Source organism: Camellia sinensis, chromosome 3 (assembly GCF_055761805.1).
Source record: "Camellia sinensis isolate YWXY chromosome 3, ASM5576180v1, whole genome shotgun sequence".
NCBI lineage: Eukaryota > Viridiplantae > Streptophyta > Magnoliopsida > Ericales > Theaceae > Camellia > Camellia sinensis.
In genome coordinates this window covers 177,735,327-177,752,118 of record NC_138963.1, presented here as the reverse complement: position 1 = coordinate 177,752,118, position 16,792 = coordinate 177,735,327, and the positions used below count along the sequence as shown (strand labels likewise).

Sequence of the window (16,792 nt, the reverse complement as noted above, 5' to 3'; positions counted from 1 at the left end):
AATCATAGATTAACGTTAATCATGGGTCGGGGTTGTTACATCACGTGGCGACCACTATCCAAAAAAGCAGAGGTGATTGGTATGCACATGTGGAACAATTTTATTACACTAGCAAGTTCAAAGTTTGCAATGCTGAGTCTGTTTATCCAATACCCACTATTAAGAAACCTCTTGTAGCTATGGATAATCTTGTTATCGTCCCTTCAATTTGTAAGAAGGCACCTGGTAGGCCAAGGAAGAATAGGATTCTATCTAGGCGTGAGAAGATAAGACGAGTACAGTGTGGTAGATGCGAGAAGTATGGTCATAATAGGAAGACTTGCAAGGAGACATTGCCATGAAAGACATTATTGCTTTGTAATAAAAGTATGAAAATAATGCAGTTCTTCTGCAATAAATAGTCCATAGCAATAATAGTATAGTCTTTTAGACTAGACTTATAAGGAGATATTGCAATAAAAGACATTTTTTGTATGTTCTTGAATGGTTGTCTATCCAAGTTTTTGATTTTCTTTGTGGCTGTTTTTGACATTTTAATATATTTTTTTAATATGGTTGAATAAGTTTCATGTAAATGAACTTCTAATGGAGTTTGTTTAGTAGGTGTGAAGGTTTGAAATGGTTGTGCTCAACCTGTGCTTTCAGAGTAAATTTTTGCTGTATTTCAGAGTAAACTTTTACTTTATTACAGAGTAAAATTTTACATTTTCCAGAGTAAAACATTACCTTCATTCACATGAAAGTAAAACTTTACTGTCTTTCAAAGTAAAATTTTACTATGTTGTTGAATGGTTGTCTATGGCTGCGATGAGCTTGTGGTTTCACAGTAAAATTTTATTTCATTTTAGAGTAAAATTTCACTATATTGTTGAATGGTAGTCTATGGCTGTGTTTCAGAGCAAAATTTTACTACGTTATTGAATGGTAGTTTATGGCTATGTTTCAGAATGGTAGTCTATGGTTGTGTTTTAGAGTAAAATTTTACTTTCATGCAGAGTAAAATTAAAAGTAAAATTTTACCTTTATCCAGAGTAAAATTTTACTTTATTTCAGAGTAAAATTTACTGTCAGACAGTAAGTTAGTCTCTTAGAAAAACATTTCCAACCTGCACAAAAATTTACCACAATACACAACTCCCATGTTGCTTATCATGCAATCTTTGTACAAAAATAATCTAACAACACAATTACATATATAATCAAAGATACACAAGTATAACCTATATCATTGTATTCTATCCATAACAACGTTCATTCCTAGTCAAAATAATATCCTACTATAATAATGTATTAACACCAAACCACAGTAAAATTTACTAGAACAATAGATATAGCATATACTATCTAATACTCTTTTAGTATTCTTTCGCTTACAATTACTTTTTCACCATTCTTTCATTTACAAAAACCGAAATTACACACATCATTCATAGTAGTTCCCAAAAGTTGTCCACATCGTTGTCCTCGATGTCTTATGTCTTGGCTATTTTTGTTTTAAGGTTGAATTGTTCCTCACTCTATGCTTTTGGATAATCATTCAAAAATTGATGCACTATTGATTCTCAGAAATTGTTAATTTCATTCTCTTCCATAGAATTTGCAATAGGCTCATCTCTTATGATTTGGCGCATGATATAACATACAAGAATTCTGCAATCAACACTGTTAATAAAAATCAAAATCTTGTTAGATTTAGTCAAATTTGAAAATTACCAATTCAAACATGTAGTAGTAGCGTGAAATACTTATGATGTTGGGCGTTGTTGTGGACTATCTTTCACTGAAACCAAGTTTGCAAACTTTCTTGTACCTCTCCTCCTTTTGTTGGCCAACTTGTTCTCCACATATGTTATCTAACATCGTTGCATAATTGTTTGGTCACAATTAAATACAAGAATAAAACACAGTAAAAATTTACTGTTAGTATGATGCAAAACACTTACAATCTGTTTTGCATCCTTAAGGTAAGGATCTTCTTTGTTGTCTCTTGGCCTTAAAGAATTATAATGCCTCCACTCATCAAATTCAGTGTCCAATACAAGCAGCGTCCAGTGATAGGGTTTTTCTTCATTCTTGTTCCCATTGGAGTTCATGCAAAAGTGAATGAATCTGTATCCACTCAAATCTTGCTTAAGCACTTCGTCAATTAAATGATTTCTCAAATCTCCATAACCCCATTTCACCAATGACTACATTCAATCAAATAAGAGTGTCATGTGTCAAGTTGTGCTGGTGACACACTGTATGAGTTGTCAATCTTTGGCAAACCAAATAGTAAAAATTAACTCTAAAATATAGTACAATGTTACACTAAACCACAGTAAAATTTTATTAATTCAAACTAAACACAAATTGATGGCTTACCCAATAAAGACTTGAGAAAAAGAATGACTTATTCTTTTCTAGCTTCTTTGCTTGTTGCTCAATTTGAAGCATTTCTACAAAGCTGTCAATGACCTCAAAAAACAAAAATCAATTAAATATATGTTAATAAAATGAACTATTTTTAGTTATTGAAGTGAACACTAGTCATTGAAAATTGAATGGCCACTTCCATTATTTGCAGTATCACCATCTCCCAAAATTGCATCCACATCATGCAATGTAACATATACACCATTTCCTGTGTCGGACCATATGATTGCACTAGTCATAAGGTTAAAAAAAATATTGATTAACATGTTGCAATTTGATAACAGTAAAAATCTGTTGTTTGATAAAATTAAAATGGTCTTACTCTTTGGTTTCCAAATTGTAAATCTTGCTCGGTAGATGCTTATCATTCTCATCTAGCAATTTGCATATTGCAGCCTTATCTGGAAACAAAACCCTTTCAATTGGTTTTGGTTGGCTTAGAGGCAAATTGTCAACATAAATCACTTCATTTGATATCACTTCAATTGTTTGTTTTGTGATCTTTTTTTTTTCTTTTCCTCTCTTGTCTAACATTCAAAATCAGAATCTCTTTTTTCCTCTTCGCCTTGATTTTGATTTTCTAGACCATGGATGTTTGCAATGGCTCTATGACTACAGGTGTTTCTTTCAATGTAGCCTGAATCACAAAGTTTTGCTCTAGTTCTACTCTTTTATCATGTGGCATTTCTTTAAAAGCAAAAGCTTGAGTAGCCGCATGAACTACATTTTCTTCAATTTGTTCAACCAACTGTTTATTTTCAAATTTGAGTACTTCAAACTCCTTTTTCAGTTTCTCTATTTCCTTCTCTGTGTTGCTCATTTTTTCCATCATTTCTTTTGTTTTTGCCTCTTGATCCTCTTGTATTTTTTGTATTGTTTCCCACATTTTCTTTAATTCTTCAACTAATGCCATATTCTCACTTTTCAGCCTCTTATTTTCTTTTTAAACTCGTTCTAATTTCCCAAGATCAATGAAGTCCTTCAAAGTTTGATCATCTCCTAAAGCTTCAGCTACACGATCTTCATCTTTTTCAGTTTTCAAATTTTCCTCTATGTCTAATACATCTTCTTCCTCATCATTGCGAATGAGATTCATTTCTTCTCTGAAAATGGGCTTCAGTTCATTATGATTCACCTGCATTTGAAAAACAGAAAAAGAAAAGAAGTCAGCAATGAAGCAAACTTTAACCACCAGAGTAAAATTTTACTATGTTTCAAACTAAAAGTTTACTCTGATAGTAAGTAAACTTTCAAACTAAAAGTTTACTCTGATAGTAAGTAAACTTTTATTCTAATTTGAAGTAAACTTTTACTCTGTTCAAGACTAACATTTTATTATGTAAGTATTATTTTAAGCAAAGTAAACCAGTAAGGCTGAGATTGAAAAAATGATACCTCTTCGGGCTTTAGTGTTTGCAATGACCTCTTCATCAACTTTTTCCTCAACGTTGATAAGTCCCGTCGAAGGAGCCTTGGACACAAATTTTTACCTTCAAGTTGAATGAGGGTATTGTGCTCGCATAACCAGTACTATAAAATAAAAAATTGAAATTAATTAATTCTCTAAAGATAGATTGCATAATATTTCAATTAGTTCAATTTACTTATCAAAAGAAGAAATACACATCCAGTTACATTCTCAGGACTTCCTAATGAAGACTGGATTGAAGTAGTCAACGTGGATGCAACTGTAGTCGACCATGCATATGAATTCATCATTTCCAAATCTTCCACAAGGGTGACAAAAGCCCATCAACATACAATAAGTTGGGTCTTGAATGACGAAATTTTTTTGTCTCCAAAGAGCTAATTTCATCACTATAGATATCTATGAGGAAATATTTTTCTCACCGGTTTCATCATTGAATGTTTGTCACTAAAAACTATCGTGACGAAAAGTAATTTCGTCACCAATGAAATTACTTCAGTGAAGAAACTTTTTGTCACCAATAAAACAATATTTTGTGACAAAAAATCCTTATTTTTGTCACCAAATAGTTATGCAGTACCATATTTATAACTTTAATTGACGAATAAATTTGTCACGCATGTTAATCATTGATGAAGAAATAATTTCGTCACAGTAAAATATAAAGTTAACGAAATTTTTCGTCTCCAAAAGTCATACATGGGTGACGAAATATATTTCGTCGCAAAAATATATATATACGTGACGAAATTTTTAGACACCAGACAACAAAATCAATGAAAACTTTCATATATAAGCTGCAATAAATTTTGTCACAAAAATATTTATTAGCGACGAATAATCACTTCGACATAATAACAAGTACAAATGACAAAACAAATTCGTCACTAAACTTATTCTATATTTTATATTTCAATTTAAATTATTATTTCACAAATATCCCTGCTCATATCCCAATAGCTTTTTAATTGTACTAAAAAAGTCCACTAGTTATTATACACCACTCTACAAAAAAATTCACTAAACAATTTATATTATAAATCAAAATATATTCATCAAACAACTTTAAATCAACACTCAATCTTGATTTGCAACTACAACTAAGTATCAGTTCAAGGGAAAAAAAAAATTCAATCTTGATTTGCAAGTATGCTTCCAAACGTCATCAAAAACCAATCTGCAAAGAAAATAAACAAGAAAAACATTAACACGTTATCAATTATATTGTATAAATAACCGCCATTGTAAAACGAAGAAATGATATTACCCCATCATAATATGCCCGACTTATACTTCCATCAACTGTGCTACCTAATACAATCCAACTCTTGTCCATGTCTGCCTATGCCGAGTTAATTAAAGTTAGGTGAATAGGAAAAATTTTATATATAAAAAAACAATAAATAAATATTTTAATTAAAAAGAGTGAATGAATCCATCCAAATGAAAATCAATATTTGATTTTCTCATAAGGTGAAATAGCGTGAATGAATGACATGATGTGAATCTATGAATCCGTTCAGATGAAAATCAACTTGTATGCCACCGCATATAAGGACTAATTAAAGAATGTTCATCAAAGTTAATACAAAACTGTGGTAGTAGTAGGGGGTTGATAATTATCCAAACGCACAATGTCTTAAAATAAGAGTCATAATGACAAATCACATAAAATAAAATAGACAAAATCTCTGTTTCCCAATGGTTAAGTACATTTTTCTTATTTTCCAGTGTATCAACAGAGAAGTATACCAGTATGTGAAAATAAAAACATATAGATATTTTAGGTTGACATACTGTGAAGACCTCAAAGCCCAAATTGGACCTTCTGCCAGGTGTGGTCAACATTGCTTCCTATGCTTTTTTTTAAATTACTTCCACTTGCCAAGAAAAACGCATGGGGTATTGACCAAAACATTAGGTTTATGATTTAAAATGAAAAAAAAAAATTAAATTTATTACTTTGGAAAAGATAGTGGGTGTAGGGAGAGCAGGCAAGAGAAGGAGAGGGGAGAGGGGAGAGGGGAGAGGGCTGAGGAGAATTAAGCAGCTTTATTCTAACAGTAGTGATATACAAGCTAACAAATATCATAAACTTTTCTCACTTACATGAGTTATTCCAATCATATAACTTCAGTGGGTCCTATTTCAAGTTCCCTTTCTGCAAGCCACATCTGTGAGTTTGTATAGTATTTTCCCCATTCTAATTTTAGTGTGTACGTATCAAAATTTGAGCCTAGACTGTATATTCTACGGGAAGAGAGAAAAATTTCAAGTGAACAAATTATTACCATATTTGTAAATTGCAGTCGCAAGACATCCAAGAACTAAGTCAATAAATGTAAATCGGCTATTTCCTTTTGAAAAAGGGCCTCCCGAACATTTTCATTTCCTATAAGAGTGGCTAGGTAAGTATCCTCCCTTTCGCACACTTTCATGAATCTAAAGTCTAGAAACCAACTTTACCCTTTTCTATTTTATATGAAGTTTAATATCAAAATAGAGCACAAGAGAAGATTTTGGATTGAGGCTTCAGAAATCTCTTAATCACCTAAATTCCATACACCTAGATCAGAGATATAACCCCCTTTGTTTGGCCTTTCCATGATAAATATATTAGAAATGCACCAAAATATATTAAATATAGAGTTCCTCACCGTAAAATTCCAAAATCATCCAGATAGAGATTTTTTTGAATTGGTGATAGACCAAGTTGCTAAAGGATCCTCTCTTCTAACATACAGGAAGTCCACAGTATATTTTTTTGGTTCCTTATTTTGTCAAATATAGATACAAACGAATGCTCAAGATAGTCAATCCAAGCAACCAACAAAATGTAGACGGAATGCTCAAGAGAGAGAGAGGAAGAGAGAGAGTGCTTACTCACCAAGCACCCCAGGACCCCCATGATCACTGTAAAATATGAAAATATGGTCATTTGGACCACTATCCTCAATCTTTCCACTTCCCCCCTGTAAGAGCAGTCTTATTTCCAAGGATAACAGAAAAGTTGTTAACAGTGACATTTTCCCCAGTATAATCCTGCTCAAACAAAAACCCACCAAATGAGAAAGAAAGAATACAATTTCATTAATTTAAAATTGACCTAATGCACAAAAAGGACACAGACCTTTGGCACTCCTTTGTATACATCATCACCATGGGAACTGTTGATTATGATTCCAGGCCTGGGGTTCTCTTCATTTTGAGCAATGTCATCATACATGAAAACAATGATGTTTTCATCTTTAAGCCCACCTTTCTTCAGGAGTTGATAGGCATGACAAACATCAGCCTAAAAAAGAAAATTATAAAATATTAGAATCAATAAATGAAAGGGAAAACAAATAAAATAAAAGTAAGCCCTGAACAGAACACACATAAATATGTCATGAGATTCAGGATATTAAACTGTGGAGGTACATGGAGTCGAGGAAATATATCAACCCCTTTTTACTGGTTGTTAACTTTTGTCTCCTTCCAAGCATTCCAGAAACATCAATCATAATCACTTAAAAGATTCTAATTCTAGGATTTGAGGAGCTAGTTAATATTTTCTAATTTAAACTATTTTGGGCCATTTTTTGACTTAATGTTCAAGTAGTTCTTCACTGTTTTAATTCAGGCTCAACATTTATGAAATTATTTATATTTGAAATTATTTTGAGCTTTGTGTTTCTAACATTCACATTGTAATCAGAAGTTAAATCACAAGTTAACAACAAATCTGAAGTTAAATTACAAGTTATTGACAATGATATATTCACAGTTTCTTAGTAACAAATTTCTATGTTCTCATTGACATCAAGTCGTTAACTTTTTAATTATCAGGTTGGAAACAAAACACACACACAAAAGATGAAGAAGAAGAAGAAGAAGAAGAAAAGAAAAGAAAAGAGCGTTAACTCCTATTAATCCCAAAAAAACAAGTATATTGCATTTGACAAAAAAATTTACTTGAACAACCAGCAATTCACACAAATAATCCAGAAAATTCAAAATCACAGCTCTTATACCAACAAATTAACAAATGAAAAACCCATAAATCATCACAAAACCCCAAATCAAATAAACCCACAAATGAAAGAAGATTAGCTTAATTTGTAAAAACCCCAAATCAATGAGTAAAGAATTAGAACTAAAATCTGCAAAATCAGATTCTAAAAATAGGTTTATCAATTGCTTTCAATTGCTAGTTTTATCAATTAGCTTACAAATAGTTTTATCAATCGCGTACCCACTCCATCAAAAAGGAATTTATGATTAGGTCGAGCACACAAAACACAGGTTCAAAAGAGAAGAACAGGAGGAAAAGAGAAGAAGAGAAGGTTGAGAACACAGAACGCGGGTTCAGAAGAGAAGAAGAGAAGGAGAAGAGAAGCGAAGAGCAAAGAAGAGAAGTGAAGAATAAACCAACACCCCTCCTAAGCCCAGGATAAGGATCCATGCTGCAGGACGTTTGGTCGGAATAACCAAACATTATTCTAAGTTAGCTGGAAAAACTAACTTAGAGGTTGGCTGGAATAAACCAACACCCTTCCTAAGCCCAGGATAAGGATCCAGGCTGCAGGACGTTTGGTCGGAATAACCAAACATTATTCTAAGTTAGCTGGAAAAACTAACTTAGAGGTTGGCTGGAATAAACCAACACCCTTCCTAAGCCCAGGATAAGGATCCAGGCTGCAGGACGTTTGGTCGGAATAACCAAACATTATTCTAAGTTAGCTGGAAAAAACTAACTTAGAGGTTGGCTGGAATAAACCAACACTTATTACTCTTCGGCCGAAGTAAGTGCATGGCTGAAGAGTGGTTGGCTGGAATAAACCAACTTTTGTTACTCTTCAGCCGAAGTAAGTGCATGGCTGAAGAGTGGTTGGCTGGAATAAACCAACACTTGTTACTCTTCAGCCGAAATAAGTGCATGGCTGAAGAGTGGTTGGCTGGAATAAACCAACACTTGTTACTCTTCAGCCGAAGTAAGTGCAAGGCTGAAGAGTGGTTGGCTGGAATAAACCAACTCGTGTTACTCTTCAGCCGAAGTAAGTGCAAGGCTGAAGAGTGGTTGGCCGGAATAAACCAACTTTTGTTACTCTTCAGCCGAAGTAAGTGCAAGGCTGAAGAGTGGTTTGCTGGAATAAACCAACTCTTGTTACTCCTCAGCCGAAGTAAGTATATCGGCTAAGGAGTGGTTGGCTGGTAAGCATAGTGTAAAAAGCTAAAACCAAAATAACAGTTGGAGTAATAGAAGACATTACAAAGTGCAGGCATACATACCACAACCGGAATAAAAGTTAGCGTAAAATTTTCATTCAAAGAAAAAGTCATTACAAACGAGTGTAGTTCGGTTACAAAGAAAAAGAATACAAAGTCAAGCAAAAAGATCTTCGATCTCGGCATCAAAGGCAGCATCAGTGTCAGCTGGAAGACCGGTCTCTGGCGGCAAGACTCCTTCAGTCACAATAGTGGTATCGACCGGAGCCACAGTTTCATTTGGCTGTTCAATAGTCAGATCTTCCACTCTGGACTCCGGCCGATCTATCTGATCCACGTTTTCAACCGGAGTATCCTCAGAAGCAGAATCTTCGTCAGTATCTGAACCTTCAAGGAATTGCTGCTGGATGGCATCCGCATACTCCGCAAGGGACTTCGGTATAAAGTACTCTGGAGGGTTGAAGACCTCGGTCTGTTGATCATGACCGAGCTTCTCCACAGCCGCCCTCCAGCCGCACTTGAAGAAAAGCTCCTTGGCGGCGTCGCATTGTTTGACATAGGCATCTTCAGCCTCCTTGTAACCTCGCTTGTACCCCTCCTTTTCGGCCGCCTCCACGCTCTGTTTTAGTTCGCGTATTTCGGCGTCTTTTCTCTTCTCAAGCTTCAACAACTCCCGCAGATACCTGTCCTTCATAACAATGGCGGCTTTTTGCTTCTCCGCTTCCGCTGAACTAACCACGTCGGCAAGACGGCCGTTCTCCGCTTGTAGCTCGGCCAATCTCTTCTCGGCTTCTACTAGTTCGGCCGCCTTTGCTTCGGCTTCCGCCATCGCCTGCCTTGTGGTTTTGCGGAGTTCTTGGACTTTCTTGTAGGTGATGTTGTTCTTCTGCAAGGCCTAACAAGAAGAAGATCTCTTTTCAGCCGAAGTAAAAGTTGGAAAGATTTAAACAGAAAAAACAGACAAAGCTACTTACCAAGATCATGGACTTAGAAGCAGACCGAATTGACTTCATTTCGGTGTTCAGCTGCTTCAAGTGGTGCTCCATGTCCTTGGGGAGGCACACACTTTTGGCCAGGTTAAAGGCCAGTTGGTGGTCTTTTTCAGCCACGACCGAGTCAGTGGCTTTGATGTTTCGGTCGTTGAAGATCAAAGGCGGAGCCCACTTCGGAGATCGAGCTCGGTCAGTTTGCTCTGGTTGGGAGGCAGGATGAGGACTTTGGGGGACGGATTCGACTTCATCAACAAGTTGCTGATCGGCTGACGTAGATCGGGCGCGTTTTGAAGGGCGAGATGAAGAAGGCCGTTGTGAAGGAAGGGCCACGACGGCGGGCTGCACCTCAGTAGTTGGTGTTACTTCGGCCCTGGTTGTTGCGGTCAGGAGGGCCCTAACTCTGCTTTTCTTTGCCATTTCTTCTTCAGCTGTTAGTGGGACAAGTCTTATCTCGGGCAAAGTTGGGTCCGGTTCTGGGTCTTCCTCGAGAAGAAAATCGGTTACCTTTGCTTTCCGTCGACCGCTGTAACGGTAGGTCGGTTCGAAATTCAGAAGCTTAGCCCAACTCCTCTCTTGGCACCGTAATGCGGCTCGCAAAATTACAAGGTTGGGATAACTATATAGAGAACGGAGGTGGGCAAAATCTGCAAAAAAGAGAAGTGTTAGTTCGGTCAATGGACTGAAGAACCGAAATAAAATGCAGAGAAGAAGACCGAAGTTAAATTACCAGGCTCTCCCATTTTCCAATTTATAGGTCGGCCAGGAATTTGAGCCTGAAAATCCTCAAAGTTCCCAGAGACCCAAAAGAAATCATCATCGTTAAGATCTTTGTCCGGAGTGTGTTTAATTATCTTCTCTCGGCGGCGGCGAATTCTAAGGTAATAGACCCACCCAGCATTCTTTGAGCCGATGGAATACTGATGGAATATTTCGGCTAGGCCAAGATTTAGTCCGGTTTGGTGGTTTAATGCGGCTATTCCCATTATAATACGATATGTATTGGTGGACAGTTGGGTGGGGCACAACCTAGTCTGTCTAAGAAATTCGCAGATTAGCGGTTGGACAGGAAACCGTAGTCCGGTTTCTATTATGGATTGAAGGGTAAAAGGGACGAAGCCTTCATTGTCCCAGGGAGTAGCATCTTTCTTGGCCAACACCAGTTGGACGTCATCAGGAATCTGGTAATCTTGCCTAAATTCGGCCATACCACCAGGGGTTTCGACTAAATATCTATACTTACCCATTTGTTGTATAATTTATGAATAAATTATTTTGGTACAAAAACTAGGCTCAGTAGCTCGGTTGAGCACACGCAGGAGTGCTTGGGCAACCTAAGTCTGCAAAGTAGAAAACAAAGTGGTTAAGCACAGATCGTTGGACCGCGCTACAAATTATAAGCAAGATATACAAATCCTACTTCGGCTTAGTGGGCTGGTTCTACCTCGGTTCATCAGAAGGTTTGTTAGCTCGGTGTTGAGCAGATTAGACCGATTTTCGTCTAGGGACAGCTTTCCGAGTTCGGTCTAAAAAACTAAGAAAGCTGGTTTAGCCCCAAGGCCTAAAACGGTTGTAGTGTGAATAGAGTTACTTCGGTTAAGCCTCTAGGGGCGGCTTTCCGAGTTCGGTTTAAGAACGAAGAAAACCGGCTTGGCCCCGAAAGCTTAGCTCGGTTATAGACCGAAGTACCTAGTTCGGTAGGTGCAAGTTTGTTCGGTGATCTTAGCTTGGCTAAAGTGGTTCAGAAGAAACTACTGATATTCCTACAAGTTCTAGTTCGGTCATTCTCTGAATCTATCTACATACATAACACAAACAGTATCCTAGTTCGGTTGGGACGTGATTCTGGATCGAAATCGAGTTTTCTCTAGGGTATATGATATATAGCCACGGGCTTTACTAATTTTTTGCCATGAAAGTACTAAAGTAAATTAGAACTGGAAGAAAAATGTTTTGCAAAAGCAAGCAGAGCATGGAAAACAGAATATAAAAGCAAAACAAAGAAAAGGAAAAAGGATTGCTTACCAGGAAAAGATGAAGCAGAAGACTGGAGTCGGAAACGGTGGCAGCAAGAACACCAGCTTGAGTATGGAAGTAGAGGCACAGAAAGAAGATGAAGACAGAGAGAGAAGGTAGATGCAGGTGAATGATTCAGAAGTGGAAAGGATGTTTTGTGAAAGAAGGGAGAGAAAAAGGCGGCAAAAAGAGGCGGGAACAGTACAAAATTTCTGAAGGGCGGCATGACAGTTGGCCGCAGCTTATCAGAGCTTGCCACGTGTCACTGGAATGGGAAGCGTTACAGTCGCTGTGATTGAAGGGACGTTTTGACCGGACATAGTAATACCCGAGGTAAAATTAGCTCGGTTGAAGAGCCTGAGGGTAATTCGCTCAGCTGGAGAGGCTAAAGGGTTTTAAGCTCGGCTAGAAAGGCTTAATGAACTCTAGCTCGGCCAGTAGACTGATAATCCCAATCATGCTGCGCAGATGGAATTAAGGGGCAATTGAGAGGGTAATTTTTGGGAAAAATTGGGCCGAGCTGCGAGTTGGGCTTTGAAGCCCAAAACGCGAAGGACTGAGTAAAAAAGGCCGTAAAGGGTATTCCGGCCCAGGAGAGATTAAAGGCACTCCGGCTCAAGCTGTTAGAGTTACTCCGGTCAAGAACGATAGATTTACTCCGGTTCTGAGGAGATGTTGACTCACTCCGGCCCAAGGAGGTGAGATTATTCCGGCTCAAGAAGAGGTAGTTACTTCGGTCCAAGGAAGAGTAAAACTACTCCGGTCTGGAGGCAACTCACAGTTGGGCCGGTCTCAGTTAGTCCGGTCGCAGTATGTTCTGGGAAGGCCGGTGTCGGAATTAGTCCGGTCGTGACTTACGATGGTTAGGTCGGTCAGAACTTGTTACTTGGAAGTTTGAACTAAGCACATCAAGGTTGAACAGGGCAGCCGAAGTAAGGAGTTGGAGGAGAAGACCGAGCTAAGGATAGTTCGGCCCTCTGTGGCTCGGTATAGCCAATTTTACTTCGGTTAAATGGAAGTTCGGCCGTAAAGAAAACCATCCCACTTGGTTTAAGCAGTGGGGGAGGGTGTAAAAGGATAAGCATTATCCTTAGAAGAATGAATCCTAGGAGGACTCTGCGTGGAGAAGTACAAGTCCTACTAGGATTGTGCCGCGGGAAACTTATAAAAACTCACAAGCATCACCTTGGAGGAGGTAATTGAACACAATCTTTCTGAAAACTTAGAGCCTTGTCTATTTGTCAAGTTTTCTGACTTAGGCATCGGAGAGGTTTCCGGCACACACCCGCCGGCTAGCTCACGTTTGTGTTTTCAGGTGACAAAGCGACGTCGTACGGAGGAGCGTGGACTTGGTCAACAGGATTATACGAGGAGAATTATTTCCTCCCCGTACACCTTCCAATCGAGGCTTCGATCGCTGCTCACCTTCACTGTCACTGATCTCCGATCGTTGCTCGCCGTTGTTTAAGTATGAGAGAGAGAGAGAGAGAGAGAGAGAGAGAGAGAGAGAGAGAGTCGTCGAAGGAAGAACCTAGGGCAAGAAAAACGTGAAATGGAAAAATGGGGGGAGACATAGGGAAAGCGGGGGGGGGAGGACATAGGTGAAGGGAAAAATAAAGGAGGGTCAGGTACGAGATTGAAATTGGCAGATAATCCGCGACCTGATCCAAACCTGTGAAATTAAAAATTTTGGACCCGTATCTGCCCGTCACGTGTCATGCATCTACTCAAAACACGTTGGGTTGGATTTGTCGGGTCAGCACATCCGCTGCCCAATCCTACCTATGGCTGCACTGAATGAGGAGAACGGGTAACGTTGGTGGCAGCACTGAAGGAGGAAAGGCAGGGCTGAAGGCAGATAATGTTTGTTTTGCAAAAGAGAGATGAGAGAAAAACTGAAGCACCAAAAAAAAGAAAGGGTTTGGAGGGATTTAGTAGGGTTCTTTTTTTAGGAAAAATCGGTCTAAGGTCCCTATCCAACTTTTAGTAATGGATTAGGTCCACAATATGTTCTTTTGTAGTCTAAGGTCCCTCACCCCATACTCTTATAAGAATTACGATCGACAACATTCGAATTAGAAAATCTGTGTCCCTAAGCAGCCCTAAGTGCAATCATAAAGGGAAACCCTAGGGTTTCAATTGTACCAGTACTCTTGCTCAAACACGTCCAGACCCACGAACCCCCGTCTGCTTCTTCTTTTTCTTCTTCAAATTGTTGTTGATGTTGTTATTGATCATTAGTATCAGTATCTAGTTCTTTCGATTCGTCTTCTTCTCAATGCTCCAAATATCGATGGTATAGAGATTGAAGCAACCTACCTGGGTCTATACCTGAAAACCAGAAAAATGAAGCAACCTACCTGGAGTTGAACATTATTGTGGAGTTTCCAAAATCCAAATACCGATGGTGTCCAGAAAAATGATTTTGGAGTTGAACATTATTGTGGAGTTTCAAAAATCAGAACATTTTCAACATAATCTCTTTATTAGAGTTGCATCAGAGTTATGATTATGGGGTTGAATAGGTTGCTTCAAGAGTCTCACTCTCAGGCACAACTCCAACATGTTCTGGCGTTGGAATAGGCAGTGAAATGTCCAGTGGGATTTCAAACGTTATTGTGGAGGATTTACACACTAGAGATTCAGCAGCTGGGACGAGCCAAAGACCATTTTTGTGAAGTTGATTCATTTTTCAGTGTTATGCTCCAACTTTGCTTCGAAATTTTCGCGAATTTCGTCCAGGTGAGGGACAATTAGTTGAATAGAAAAAATTCCAAATTGTGAACTAAATTTTTTTTTTTTTCATTTGAGATCTAGAAGCCTTGGATGTAAGTTAAAGACCATTTCTTTAACTACAGTCATGATTTTAGTATCAAATTACCCTTGGTATAAGAATTTCTCTGGAGAGAAATTCTGAAGTCCAGAGAAATTTGGTTAAAACACAGACAGAGAATCCAGAGAAATTCAGAATTTCTCTGGAGAGAAATTCTCTGGATTGAATTTTCTCCATCAACCACTCCTCCAGTCAATCAACGCATCAGAGAAATTCTAGGAAGGATTGAGCCAGAAAAATTCTGAGAAGAATTGGACCAGAGAAATTTTGAATTTCTCTGGACTCAGCCAATGCATTAGAGAAATGCTGAGAAATTCTAGGAAGAATTGGGCCAGAGAAATTCTGAGAATAATACACTATCATAGTCTCTACTATTTGTGTAATAATGTATGCTTCAAGTAATGCTCTTATCTGATCTTTCATTGCAACTCTATTCGTCAATGAAACACCTATTTCACGCTTTTTAATTCTTAAATCAGTTTTGATCGACCATTATTGGCTCAATTGGCTCAACTTATCCATTATTATACTGGTTGTGTTTTTTATTCCCCCAAAATGGTCGTGTATCTTTTACATGGATTGGGTGATTTTGGAAGAAAAGAATATTGGATTGCTAAAAATGAGAGAAATTAGGGAAAATGAGAGAAATTAGGGGAAATGAGAAGAAAAGTAGAAAAACTCATCCAGAGAAATTTGGTCCAGAGAATTTCTTTGGACTGAAATTTCTCCGGACTGAAATTTCTCTGGATCAAGGTTGAGGGACCTTAGACATTATAAAAATATTGTTGAGGGACCTTAGACATTATGAAAATATTGAATGTCCTTTATGCTATAAAATCTTAATATCAGGGACCTTAAAAAAAAAAAACCCCTTTTTTTATTATCGCCAAAATCTCAAAGTTCTCCCTTTAAAATTGGTGATAAAATAACTTTGTCGCTAAAAATTTTAAAATATTAAAATTATTGACAATGAAAATATATTTCGCATCAAATAGTTTCAAAATATTTAAAATTAATTTTTTTGAAAAAAATATTTAAAATTATTAGTGACGAAAATATTTCCTCATTAATAATTTTATAATTGGTGACATTTTTTTCTCACTAAAAGTCTCAAAATTTTGGTGCCACCCAAAAAAAATTAGAGGGAAAATCTTTGGTGACGAAATTTAATCTTTCCTCCCCTAAAAAGAAATATTTATTGATGAAAATAAATTTCATCATCTATTATTTTTATTTTTTTATTATATGTGACAACTTTATAATTCGTCACAGATTATTCTTATTTAGTGACAAAATTTATTTTCTTCACTGCTTTTTGTCACCATAGGTTACTCAGAGAGCTAATTAACTTGTGTTTTGTTTTGAGAGAGAGAGAGAGAAAGAGAGAGAGAAAGAGAGAGAGAGAGAGAGAGAGAGAGAGGGAGAGAAGAAAATTGATAAACAAAAATAAAAGGGAAAAAAAAGTTAGTAGTCTATTTTTTTCCATTACCGCCCAATATGTCAAAATTTTTCCTCCAAAATTAGTGACAAAGTATTTCCTCACTAAAAAGTCTCAAAATATTAAAATTTATTACGGACAAAAATATATTTCTCACCAAATGGTCTTAAAATATTTAAAATCAAGCTTCTCAAAAAAAGTATACACAAAATTATTGGTGATGAAAATATATTCCTCACTAATAATTTTATAATTTGTGACAATTTTTTCTCACCAAAATCTCAAAATTTTGGCGCCACCAAAAAAAATTAGCGGGAAAACTTTTGGCGACAAAACTTAATTTTTTCCCACCTAAAAAGAAGTATTTGTTGACAAAAATAAATTTCGTCACCTATTATTTTTATTTTTTTATTATATGTGACAAAATTTTATAATTCATCACGGATTATTCTTATTTAGTG

At 37.0% G+C, this 16,792-nt stretch overlaps 1 protein-coding gene across 15 annotated transcripts; it reads right to left on the bottom strand.

Annotated features, from left to right (window-relative positions):
• Positions 1 to 1,636: 1,636 nt before the first annotated feature.
• On the bottom strand, positions 1,637 to 13,711 carry LOC114305069 (vacuolar-processing enzyme-like). Of its 15 annotated transcripts, none has more exons than XM_082921548.1 (9): positions 13,456 to 13,711; positions 6,975 to 7,139; positions 6,728 to 6,829; positions 5,112 to 5,186; positions 3,811 to 5,021; positions 2,738 to 3,550; positions 2,365 to 2,646; positions 1,944 to 2,189; positions 1,637 to 1,853 (listed from the first exon to the last, which is right to left on the bottom strand). In XM_082921548.1, exons 7-9 carry the CDS (start codon positions 2,434 to 2,436, stop codon positions 1,746 to 1,748), a joined length of 426 nt encoding a protein of 141 aa, XP_082777674.1. In that variant the 5' UTR covers positions 2,437 to 2,646; positions 2,738 to 3,550; positions 3,811 to 5,021; positions 5,112 to 5,186; positions 6,728 to 6,829; positions 6,975 to 7,139; positions 13,456 to 13,711; the 3' UTR covers positions 1,637 to 1,745. The 15 variants fall into 15 exon arrangements, 14 of the variants coding, with proteins under 14 accessions (XP_082777674.1, XP_082777673.1, XP_082777671.1 ...); XM_082921547.1 differs by having other exon boundaries at positions 5,112 to 5,182; XM_082921545.1 differs by having other exon boundaries at positions 6,732 to 6,829.
• Between the last annotated feature and the right edge of the window lie 3,081 nt (positions 13,712 to 16,792).

Bases quoted from the DNA above. Each gene is read 5' to 3' on its own strand.
- LOC114305069 (XM_082921541.1), bottom strand. From the start codon at position 7,006: ATGGTGATGATGTATACAAAGGAGTGCCAAAG. The intron at 3,946-6,731 runs GTGAGTAAGCAC...TTTATTTTATAG, and splicing joins TGGGGGTCCTGGGGTGCTTG to TACTGGTTATGCGAGCACAA. The intron at 3,551-3,810 runs GTATCATTTTTT...TTTCAAATGCAG, and splicing joins AAACACTAAAGCCCGAAGAG to GTGAATCATAATGAACTGAA.